An 11,932-nucleotide genomic window follows, 5' to 3' on the forward strand; every position below is an offset into this window, starting at 1 on the left:
TTGCTAAAATGTTTAAACTTCTATAAAATTAAGCCGAAATCCGTTAATTTATTGTCACATTAAATATGAATACTGTGTACCATACATAACCTTGTTTTGTAATAAAACATAGTATTGAAATGTTCAATACAATCATTAATATTTTGTTTCCAGACAATAACATCGAGTACACCATTAAGAAGAGTATTAAAATATAAATTATTCTAAAAACGTAGCGCTTTCAACTGTGCCTTCAAAGGTAGATAGTGCAATATATGAGTCCGCAGTGACTGTGATTATACAAGTACACAATTTAGACGTAATTTACGTAAACGGAACTATTTATCAACAGATCATAATGGATTTTGTGATTTTTGATTTAGCAATTGATTATTGTGACTTGTTTACATTTAGGCAAAAAATATATTATCCGTCATTAGTTGAGATTGTAAATTTTATTAATTAATTTATGTAGACGTTAGCAAATCGAGAACGAATAAATTTATATAAACCTTAGGTCAATATGATATAACTTAACTGTTTTATGGTTGTAAACGACGATTATTTTAGACAAAAAAAATAGTACATAAATGTTGGCATTCCTAAAACATATTAAATGTAATCATAAGTTGAAAGTATTATTACTACACTTAGTACACTTTTTGTCTATTTTGTTAGACGGCTTACTTAACTTATTACGATGAACACAATTCTACACAGAGGTCAGTTAAAAGAACTTTATTACAGCATGTGATCTAATTGTTGCCTTGAATTAAAAAAAAATACATGATTCCAACTACTTACATATCGAAATTTTTATTGACATCTTACAAGTACATATATACATTTATATTTAATTATAATATATTCACAAAGCATGTGGACAAAATATTATTAAAAATAGCTGTGTGCATTATTTAATAGCATTTATATTTATATAAAGTACTAGAATAATGAAAAGAGAAGGTATTAAATGTAAGATGAATATTATATACCTAAACGAAATAATAAGAAATTAAGTGATAGTTCAACACTTCAGTTACAGTACTTTAATAAAATTTTCGTAATTTCTATCCAATAATATATTTTCGAACTATTTATTCTGACTCAGCGTCTTAAACTTTCTGTATATTTGTTATTGAGACATTCCTATTGAACTTTAAGACTGGGCTACGGCTTTGTATCAAAATTATACAATTTTCCAGTATTTTATGTATGCATTTTTTTACAGTATTGAGTACATTCCTACCAGAGCTTGGCGGTTTTAAAATATAGTGTTAGATTTGTAAACTTAGTACAATAATATATGAGTGCCTTTTATGCCGTGAAGTACATGAATTTGTGTTATGCTTTACCAAATAAATATAGGATTGTATTAAGTTTATGTGTTTTATTTTATAAATGTCGTCTTGCAAAATCTGATACTTATTCCCTGATACATAAAATTCCCATTATTACGTTTTAATCATCCACCGAAAATTCGGATCAGACCGAATCCAGAATCTCACGATAGTTGTCTATCCAGGTGGCTTCTATTTGGTGAACTATGCTTAATGGATCTTGTAGTTGGGTTGTAAAATGTTGGGATGTATAGTTAAAAAAAAAAAACATCAAATAAATTTACTTTTATGTCGTTTTATCGCTATATATATCTATTATTTCACGCCTGTTTTCCGTGGGGATATGGTACTTCCCCGATGCGAGATGGCCTAATTCATGCCGAAGCGTGCTCGGCTCCCACATTAAAAATTATTATACATATAGCCTATTAGGTAATACGTAGTATTTTGTTTACTCTGTGGAAGCTATAAGCAAATTACGTACAATTTAATACCTGTGGAAATTTGCGCACGATGTGTTTTCATTGGTCGTTTCTATTGTACCTAAAAATAACTCGGATGACAGTTTTGACTTATGACACTGACATTTCTAAATAAACTTTATAAACATAAAAAATGAAAGATCGCCTATTATTTTGATTTGTGAAATGAGCACACTTTGCTATTTATAGATAAGTGAAAGTTTCCTTAAATAAGACAGTTTGATGCGAGATATACAACAACTAATTGCTATAACTTTACTCGTACAGATTTAATTGAAAGGCTTTTTATTTAAACTTAAATACCGCATGACATAATGCACCTTGGTCTCCGGATTCTTGCGTTGTTATTTGTTATCACCAAAACAAACTCGTTGCCGTACGATGGTGAGATAATTTTCAATGGGTTACTTCATTAGCTATTAATAGCTAGCATTGATAAATATGTAGGTAGGTACAGATGAATTGAATAATTTGTTAAATATTTCAATAACATTATTTACAGTGCATTGGCTTGGTGGACCAACTGTGATAGATAGAGAGATATCTCCCTCAAAACAATCAATAGATATATATTGCTATTCAGGTTCACCCAAAAATTTGCTGGCTTTGTGGCAAACTGTAAAGGTAATACATCCCAATATTTAAAGTAATATCATTATAACTTAAGTTCAATAGTGGTTTTTACACATATTTTATACTGTAAGTAATTAAATATTAAATTCATTGTGTCAATTTTTGAATTGAATATGTATAGGTTTATGGGACATTGCCAAACATTAGTAATAACATAGCTTTAAGAAATTTTTTGTCAAATAAGTTGTATGCAAATTGCTAAAAGATTGTTAATTATATTTGATCCAATGTTAATTTTATCAATATTAATAGATATTCCAATGAAATATAAAATATTTGAGATAATAATCCAATCAGTATTTGATTTGATTTTAAATATTGTGTATAGTGATGTGTCTTTTTCTATAACTTCTACAAATAAATAGGAAAATATAATGAGAACATAGTATAAACTGATAGTTCTTACTGCAAAAATCACCCTTGCTGGTCTAAGTAGCTTAATTGTATTTTTACTGCAGAGACAAGACAAAAAAAATATCCTTGAACTAATGTCATTTCTTTTCAGTTTAATATAAAAATACAAAATGAAGAATTCAGTCAGTATCTGGGTGATAATCCAGAACAAGTTTATAAGGATTACACAGAGGATAGCTATGGTTGGGCCGTTGTCAATCCTTTCCAGAAGAAAGTGTATAGAAGTGTCTCCATTAATCTCTTTACTCCTACATGTATGGCTATCAATACCAAACAAAAACACAGTATTGAGTTACAAATGCAAAGTAAGTTTATTTCTTGGTATTCAGTTATTGTCAATATTTCTATGTTTCCTGCTAAAAAGATGGCGGAATAGGTCTTATGAATATTATTGTTTATAGCTATTATACTTTTCTATTGAGTGCCTTTGATTAAAATCAATGTAAAATGTGTGTAGAATGTCTATGAAGGCTATGAAAAAGCTATTATGTATAGACAAAAAACTATGATTGCTTATAATTTGATGATTAAAAAAAATGATTTTATTTTTTTATGCATTTTTAAAACGAGTTATTTTTGAAAATGAAATGTTGGAAGGATATAATCTTAAACAATTTTGAAAAATGGAACAGACTTTAAAATATATTTTCTAACATGGCATATTAATTGTGGATAGAAATTTTATTATATCTGATTGTTCCAAATGTTTTAAGCTATGATTTTATACTTGTAGGAGTGGATTTATGGCGTGTCCTGATAATGGTATCAGGTATAGTATTGATATTTACATCGCGAGCACTTAGCGGCAATCCAGTGTTCTTCTACTTATGTGGTATCATTGTGGGAGTCTCAGCATCTTTTATGGTGCTTGTTTATTATATTAGCAGGTTATTGCCAAAGGTTAGTTGAATTCTGGTATTTTAAAATTTACCACCATTTTTTGTGTACATAATGAATGGATGTTGTGCTGTTTGTATGAAAATACATATTCATTTATGGTTAGGTTTCAAGTACAAACAACCATATTAAATGTTTTGTTATTGCTATAAGGTTTAAATAAATCAAGGTTAAGTAATAAGGTCATAAATTAGATGGAAGACCAATTTTTATGCAATTGCTCTTTATCTTATTTTAACTCTTAGTGACCTTGTGAGTTGACCGATTTTCTGGATCATATAATTTAGCTTAGAAAATGTAGGATATACAATTAAAGTATATGTATTTTTAAATAGTTACATATTTAAATTGCTTATAATGTTTGTGTTCAATCTTTCAGAAAACTCTAACATATGGCATATTGATTGGAGGCTGGACAGTGGGAGTGTACCTATTCCAGCAGATTTGGGAGAACATAAGAACTCTTTTAGTGTCATACCAGGCTTATTTGTTCTGGTATACATTCCTAGCTGGATTTATCAGTTTTGTTGTATGCTACCGGATTGGACCACCTAAGAATCAGCGGAGTAAAAATTTGGTCATGTGGACCCTGCAGGTAAGTGAAACTACTACCAGTACAATTTCTTTGTGACCAATATCAATGCTTTTATTTTTTTTTATACACATAGTTATTCTTATATTTTTAATTTATCTTTAAAACTGATATAGATTTCATTCAGATTGTATCGCACTAATATTATAAATGTGAAAGTTTGTTTGTTTGTTTGGATGTTTATCTGTCAGTAAAACTGAAACTACTGAATGTATTTTGATGAAATTTGGTGTACAGACATGGTATCAGCTGACTAGGATGGTAGGACACTTTTATCCCGATTAAATGCTCCCTTGGGATAAACAGGAGTAGGAAGTCACTAAATCTATACCAATATTATAAAGCCTTAGAGTTTGTTTGTTTGAATGCACTAATCTCAGGAACTATCGATCCGATTTGAAAAATTCTTTCAGTGTTAGGTAGCCCATTTATGGAGGAGGGCTATACATGTACCACGGGCTAAGTCGGGGCGGATGTCTAGTCATTTGTAAATATCCTACTTCCACGCTAGCAAAGCCGCGGGTGGAAGTTAGTAGTGAATAATAAACTTCATAGGATTTCTCGTAAAAAGCTCTTTCTGATTTGCAGCTGGTCGGCGTATTTACCACATTCTTCAGCAGCCAGTACCAGGAGGCGTCAGCGGCCGTCGTGATCGCCGCGCTCGTTGCCAAGTACTTCCCCAAGTCGTGGACGTATACCATTCAGGGCTACTGGTGAGAATGTCCTATGTTTTTATGTTATCATTATTCTATGGTTATTTATGCACGTCTCTAGAGGTTGGAGCTTATGTGGATTATATTATGCTGCTTAGCTGCGTCCCGCAATTTCACTCGGCTAAATAAACGAGTTTTTCCTTTGAACCCCAGTGATCCATCAAAGTTATTCCACATTACATCAGCTATCTGCCAGTGAAAATTCCGTCGAAATCGGTCTAGCCTTTCCGGAGATAATCAGGAACAAACAGACATACAAAAATTGTGTTCAATGTTATTCAAATGTATAAATAACGTATAGAGATATGATTGAGATTTTTTTTTATTTTCTTTAAAAATTTATTGTGTTCCTGTAGGCGCAGAAAGTTTCCCCCCAAGCCGCGGCTGCTGAGCAGCGAGGAGTACTACGAGCAGGGAGCGCGCGAGACCAAGCGTGCGCTGGAGCAGCTCCGCGAGCACTGCGCCAGCCCCGACTGCGCGCAGTGGCGCGTCATGCTCAAGCTGCATGACGCCAAGCGGTGAGTGTCGTGTGTTCGCAGCATAAGCGGCCCGACTGATTGGACTAAGTCTCAAACACCCTAATGGTACGTTTACACGCTTACCAAGTTTCGACAAGCGACCACAAACACAAGCGCGTAAATGGGCTATTTGACTTGGCTTGTGAACGTCTCATATGATACGTTTACACGCCTGGTATGGATTGACAAATTTGGGAATTATTTACACGCTTGCGGATGCGTTAGTTTGTAGTTTGCTTCGTTTGATCCGTGTCCAAAAACCGAACTGACTCGACAGCGTACAAGCTCTTACATGCTTGCACAAGCCAAGCCGAACACCCCATTTACGTTTTGTATTTTTGGTCGCTTGTCGAGACTTGCCAAGCGTGTAAACGTATCATAAGCACTTTAGCAGCACAAGACGTCGTTACAACCTGACGTGTCATCTTTCTTGATATTTAAAAATGTAAAGTATGCGAGACCGTTTGCATTTATAAGGTATACGGCACACATTACAATAGCATAATGTTTTATTTATTTATGCTTTATCACAAATGTTATGTTATTATGTTAGACTTAACACTACGAAGTAAAAATTTTATAAGTACAGCATCGTTAATAAAATATATATTTTCAAACAGTTTCGCAAGTTTCGTAGAAGGCGACTCTCATCTCAGCGACGACGAAATAGTAGACTATGAATCCTACGCCTTCTCGCTGGAGCGCACCAAACCTGTCGCAAATTCCACCAGGAACAACATGGAAATATCGGACGATGATTCTTCTGAAGACTTTGATGAGTTATGAAAAGACATTTGTTTTAGCTTCAGGTTTGTTTACATTAATGTTTTATGTATCGGAATGATGGATACAATTATACTAGTCTTATTATAACGTTTTGCAAATGAAAAAAGTAAAATCAATACATTTAATACAAATTCAGTATAGGTTAGGTAAAAGTTGCGACATTTTTTTTTAATAGATGATAATGTCAGTTCTTTTTCTCATGTGGAAAACATTTTTTTTTTCATTACAAACAGTTTATGTAATATTTAAATGTATGAAGTATTTAATTGATTTAGTATGTATTTAATGTTAGTATATTTCTGTGTATAGTCTATAGTAGGCTTACTGTAATAGATTTTCATTAAAAACTTACAACTTGAGTCACTCTTCCATCTATCTATTTATTCATCTTCTTTTTTCTTTTTTACATTAATATTCATAAAAGCGTCTGTTCTGAAATAATTAGATATATTCTGTGTGATTATTTATAAGAATCTTGTTTTTTGCTTTTTGTACTGTTTTTAAATTCAAAGATTTAAAAATATGTGATCTCTTATATAATTATAATTGAATGATTTTGTTCATCCTATTTTTGAGTCAGTTTGTTTGAACGCGCTAATCTCAGAAACTACTGGACTGATTTCCAAAATTCTTCCATTGGAAATTTATGTGGTCCCCAAGTGCTATTGGCTACTTTATATATTAATCACGGGAAAAGTTAGGGGTACTGCTTGTTTAAATATAAAATAATAAAACATTGGTTTGTTAGTAATAATTTATTCCTTAAACATTACATTCTGCCTTAATTGTCTCCCAACAAGTATTAAAGACATTCAGCAAATAAATTATAGTGATTTAGACATAAAAAAAATCTATGTGAATATTGCATTAAACAGATGTATGAAAAATAAACTTGATATATTTGTGAAATATCTTAAATAAGATAGATATAGTAAAATACAATTGCTCAGTAACAGCAAAACTTTGATAATAATTGTATACCCTTTCACAAATAGGATATGTACTAAAAATGTTTTTACACCTTATTATTAATTGTAAATGAGGCATTTATAGGTAAATGTGTGAACTTATTTTTTATAAGACTGTTTTTAAAGGTTTTAATAAACATTTTTATGCAAATGTTGCTTTGATTATTTAACACACAAATATATAAAATATTAATTAACAACCTATTTTTAACATTTGTTATGAATTACAATTTTACAATATGCATGGCACTTGGTGAGTAAAGTTATAACAATAATAATTAATTTGTTTATATACTATACAAAGATTTTAAAATATTCGGAAATACAGTTGTTCATCAAAATGATAGTTAAGATTGCAACGAACACAACTAAATACAATTTCACGACACTTGATAAACACATAACATAAATTTAGTACACATACACTTAATTTTAGCATTTGTTAAAGCATTATATAAAAGGTAAAGGCACTATATTTCAGATTGTAGAAACATCTAGGTGCTACTTGCTTTATCGATCTTTATCAAAATAATAAACATTATTCTTAAAAAGTAGAGAATTTCATAAAATAAACAATTTCTTTCACGAAGAAACTTCACTTAATCTTATTACTCTTCTGTTGACAGTTTCTAGTACCTTTCCTTGAGAACACAATATTGGTATTTGTTTATCGCATTCTGCTTGCTTTCTTGCTTTTGTCGAGTGTCTGTGGCGGCGGCGGTGGCTTGGCAGACATATGCCTACTGTACAAACTGTAAACATAAAATAATATAAACAATTATCAGAGAAATACACTTGCATGTTTTTAAACTGTTTTGTATGCAATGTCTAATATCATAAATTAAGTCAAAACGTTAAACGCAAATAACAAACTATTTGAAATTATCTTTTCACCAAAAAAATATTTAATAAAAAAAGATATAAACTTACACTCTATAAGTCTCTGAGCGTAGATAATCAAGCACATGAGACGGCCCTAGCTTGAGCTGGTCTTCAATTGGAGGCACCCAGAAGTTACCCTCCAGCCTCAATACCGACTTATTACTTGCCAGTTCCAAAGACCCTAAAGTTTAAAATATAATCTGAATAAAATATTGAACTGAGTACAAAGTTAAATTCTGTTTGGGTGCAGAAATTACTTCCAACAAACACACAAATTTATGGACTTTCTGCTTAACATAAGAAATACATCATATAAAGTTAATAAATACCTATTTCGGGGGGAAGAACAACAAGCCTATTTCCTTGCAAATGCAGTTCTCTCAACCTTGACAGTTGTCCTAACTCTCTAGGTACTTCAATTAGATCATTTTCTCTCATTGATAGCTGAAAATTATTAAAAAGTAGATAATTATGCAATAATAGATATTAAGGCATATTTTATGCTACAATAAATAAACTTTGAGGTGTTGATGTGTGTGTGTAAAAATATATTTGCTTCTGAATATATACTAACTTTATTTTCATTCTCATAAGACAACCTGAACATATTTTGTAAAATAATGCTGGTTATGAAAATATTAAAGTATAATTCATTACTTGATATAAAAGGATATTTTAAATATACAGGCTTATGTCATATTGATTAATTATAGAACTAAATAACGTGTTTTCCTGTTATGTATACTATTAATCACAGGATAAAATTCTCCATAAACATAAAAGGAAAATAATTTTTTGACAAAATAATGTACTTACGATTTGCAGATTTTTAAGATTTCCAATTTCAGGAGGAAGATATTCAAAATCGTTGTCGCCTAGATACAAAGCTCTGAGACTCTCTAAAAATTTCAATTTATACATGTTTATTCAGAATACCCATTGAAAAGAAATCAACGATTTATAGAACTTACCCATCATAAAGAAATTTCCTGGCAGTGTGGTTTCCTTAAGGTTGTTGTAGGTCACATCCAAGATTTCCAATACAGGAAATGCACCAAATCCTCTTGGCAATGTGTATAATCTATTAAGTGACACATTTAAAATCCGGAGTTTTGGTAAAGAAGACAAACTAACAGGGAGCTCCTCTATGTGGTTGTTAGCAAGGTTCAAAATCTCCAAGTTGATTAAATTCGCAAGACCAGCTGGGACAACTTGCAGTTTGTTATGACTTAAAGTCAGCCTCGTTATGTTTTCTAAAGCAACTGGAATAGATTTTACCGATTAATATGTATAATACAAATCAAATTTTGGAGTTTATTACACTATACCCAAGAAAAAAGTACATTTTAAGAAGTGTGTGGTTGAAAGAATGAAGTCATCTTTATAATTATAACAAACGCTAATTCCCGTAGTGTTATTGCAACCAAGAGTAATTTAATTTACAAATGTAAAAAGAAAACGTTTTATTAAAAATGTTTACATGGTAAATTCAAATATATTACTTTATAAATAAACAACAAAAAAGCTATTGCGAAAGAAACAAGTACAAAACCAGTTGTACTAAAAAGGGAAAAACAACATTTGTAATAAGCTAACTTACACAAGCCAGGAATTTCATCGAGGCTTGAAATCCCTTTATCCACTAAATCAATTTCAGGATTATTTATCTCCTTCGCTTCTTCGATCACTTTTTTTGCCTTCGACATTTTGGCAGTGTTTGGAATACAGGAAACTGGGGGATGACTCATTGTTAGGTTAATTTACTTCACCGATTAAAACTTCAGAACAAACTTTACACCAATCAGAATTCATTTTATTTCTTAGTTCCTTTTTCTGATTGGTAGAAATAAAGATAAAAAAAGTGACAACAGATAACATAGACACACTTATATACTGACAGATACTAAATATGAAAAACCTATAAATATTTCATATTTTTACCGACAAAAAATATCTGAGCTATCGTAGTACCTGCGCTTTGTAATTAACTAATTTCCTCTTTCTGTTTTTTTTATAATTAATATGTAAGGCATTCTAATTTCCGGAAAAATAATATTTGACCCAAAGAGCATTGATAGTATTTTAATTTATCTTAGAAATTTAAATCTGTTTTATTTTTTGATCTGGTATAGGTATCAACAGTGACGTGAGTTGTCTTAAATTATCTGTGTTAGTTCATTAAAGAGTACGCCACGAAATAAGTCCACAGTGAAAGTATGAACTATCAATATCGGCCATATCATAGAAAAAGGTCACACGCTTTGATGAAATGAAGAGTAGCAATAAAACTCAAATGATGTTATCCATCTTTTCGATAATCAAGCGAAGATAAATAAATAAACATCTATACTCAACGCAAACAACGAAACGTTTTTTTTGTAACCCTTTTCATATCCAAACTGAAACTCTGAGGACATAAAATTTAAGCGCTTAAAGCCATCTTTCATGACGCGGTCTCTAGTTTGTCATAAACATATGGTCGAGATAATTATAATTTAAGTTTTTCTCAAAATGAGTACCGAGTAGAAACTGTGCTTATAACTCTGTTGTGTTATTGCTCTATCTATGCCCCCTATAGCAATGTTACTCTGTGTATCATTGAATTTATTGCGCCTCGCATAGTCGCATATAATAAGAATTAAGAGTACTCTGTTGCGCCTCGCCAGCTGTTTTATTTCATACAAAAGTGTAACTGTGGAGTGCGGACATAAATATTTGAACTTATCGTGACTGTAAAAATTGGTACAGTTGAACTAAAAAGTAGTAGTACAGTTGAACTTTGTGTTCTCAGGGATTTACAACTATCGCAAACTATAATAATTTTTATCTACATAATTAACATGATTAAGAATTTGTAATTTTTGATAGATCCAAAAATATTTAAGATAGCTTATTCAGTATCTGATAAATAATTACAGGTAAATTGTTGTTAACTTTTTATTTAATTAATTATAAAATAATTTTATCATTTGTTAATTTGGTATCATACCTTGTTTTTTTTGTCTTATTAATGAAATAGAAAACTTGTAGTCTAACCATGAGCGAGCGACCACAACCCTTGAAAGCTATCAATAAGTTCTTTGATGGCAAAGAACCATGGCAAATAGTGACGCTTACTGCATCTTCAGTATTAGCACTTGTTTGGGCACACAGTCTTTATAATGGAAAAGAAAGTGAGTATACTTATTTATAAGTTTCAATGAAATAACATTGTCTATTTCTGATACAGTTACCCCAATATGCAGGTTTCTGTTGCGTATATAATGTGTAGGAATAATGGAATATAATGTTTTTCTTCTTTGGCAATATTTTTTAATAAAATCTATATGAAATAAAATGCTAAATGTTCTGTTTCCTATGTACAATACTTCAGTGAATTGTGACTAGAAGCTGTTGTTACATGAAAACATAAAAATCCCTGGAGGATAGTTCATGAATGATATCACTCACTATTTGCTTCAAACAATTTTTTTAAATTGGGAGATTTGTGTCAGTATAAATGTACTTGTTTATTGTTCTACATGTGTAATGATAATAATAGATGTTAGCATAAACTGTAACCTTGAATGTGATATTACTAATTGTTCTTTAACAACTGTTTGAATACTCATCCGTATCACAATACTCGAGATTCAAATTATATTATTTTTGGTTATAAGTTCATGTATATTATAATAGAAGTATATTATAATAGAAGTAAATCAGTATTTAATTATGGTATTCTCTTT

The 11,932-nt window shown here is 30.8% G+C and overlaps 4 protein-coding genes across 6 annotated transcripts in view; 3 read left to right on the forward strand and 1 right to left on the reverse strand.

Annotated features, from left to right (window-relative positions):
- The window catches only part of LOC119840367 (myosin heavy chain 95F), a 35,679-nt gene extending 34,321 nt beyond the window's left edge, over nucleotides 1-1,358 (forward strand). For both annotated transcript variants that reach the window (XM_038366953.1, XM_038366954.1), the window contains one exon: nucleotides 154-1,358. The gene's annotated coding sequence lies outside the window, so the exon portion shown is untranslated. The remainder of the gene's footprint in view (nucleotides 1-153) is intronic.
- A 560-nt stretch (nucleotides 1,359-1,918) lies between these two features.
- LOC119840382 (nuclear envelope integral membrane protein 1) lies at nucleotides 1,919-7,905 on the forward strand. The gene is made up of 8 exons (XM_038366978.1): nucleotides 1,919-2,185; nucleotides 2,304-2,425; nucleotides 2,940-3,153; nucleotides 3,582-3,748; nucleotides 4,125-4,340; nucleotides 4,926-5,050; nucleotides 5,407-5,568; nucleotides 6,189-7,905. Exons 1-8 carry the CDS (start codon nucleotides 2,116-2,118, stop codon nucleotides 6,352-6,354), a joined length of 1,242 nt encoding a protein of 413 aa, XP_038222906.1. The 5' UTR covers nucleotides 1,919-2,115; the 3' UTR covers nucleotides 6,355-7,905.
- On the reverse strand, nucleotides 7,098-10,011 carry LOC119840383 (ras suppressor protein 1). Its single transcript, XM_038366979.1, has 6 exons — nucleotides 9,805-10,011; nucleotides 9,176-9,466; nucleotides 9,021-9,103; nucleotides 8,534-8,648; nucleotides 8,253-8,385; nucleotides 7,098-8,074 (listed from the first exon to the last, which is right to left on the reverse strand). Exons 1-6 carry the CDS (start codon nucleotides 9,950-9,952, stop codon nucleotides 7,990-7,992), a joined length of 855 nt encoding a protein of 284 aa, XP_038222907.1. The 5' UTR covers nucleotides 9,953-10,011; the 3' UTR covers nucleotides 7,098-7,989.
- Nucleotides 10,012-10,669: 658 nt separating this feature from the next.
- LOC119840455 (sphingosine-1-phosphate lyase) overlaps nucleotides 10,670-11,932 on the forward strand; it is a 12,100-nt gene continuing 10,837 nt past the window's right edge. The window contains exons 1-2 of one of the 2 annotated variants that reach the window (XM_038367079.1): nucleotides 10,670-11,122; nucleotides 11,224-11,377. In XM_038367079.1, coding sequence (XP_038223007.1) covers nucleotides 11,242-11,377 — 136 coding nt within the window. In that variant the 5' untranslated portion in view covers nucleotides 10,670-11,122; nucleotides 11,224-11,241. The remainder of the gene's footprint in view (nucleotides 11,123-11,223; nucleotides 11,378-11,932) is intronic. The other variant, XM_038367078.1, reaches the window with a different exon arrangement.

Source organism: Zerene cesonia, chromosome 6 (assembly GCF_012273895.1).
Source record: "Zerene cesonia ecotype Mississippi chromosome 6, Zerene_cesonia_1.1, whole genome shotgun sequence".
Lineage (NCBI taxonomy): Eukaryota > Metazoa > Arthropoda > Insecta > Lepidoptera > Pieridae > Zerene > Zerene cesonia.

Coding starts and splice junctions, on each gene's coding strand:
- LOC119840382 (XM_038366978.1), top strand. CDS start 2,116: ATGCACCTTGGTCTCCGGATTCTTGCGTTGTTATTTGTTATCACCAAA. Junction 4,341..4,925: donor TGGTCATGTGGACCCTGCAG/GTAAGTGAAACT, acceptor TCTGATTTGCAG/CTGGTCGGCGTATTTACCAC. Junction 5,051..5,406: donor TATACCATTCAGGGCTACTG/GTGAGAATGTCC, acceptor GTGTTCCTGTAG/GCGCAGAAAGTTTCCCCCCA.
- LOC119840383 (XM_038366979.1), bottom strand. CDS start 9,952: ATGAGTCATCCCCCAGTTTCCTGTATTCCAAACACTGCCAAAATGTCG. Junction 8,649..9,020: donor ATCTTAAAAATCTGCAAATC/GTAAGTACATTA, acceptor AATAATTTTCAG/CTATCAATGAGAGAAAATGA. Junction 8,075..8,252: donor CGCTCAGAGACTTATAGAGT/GTAAGTTTATAT, acceptor TTATGTTTACAG/TTTGTACAGTAGGCATATGT.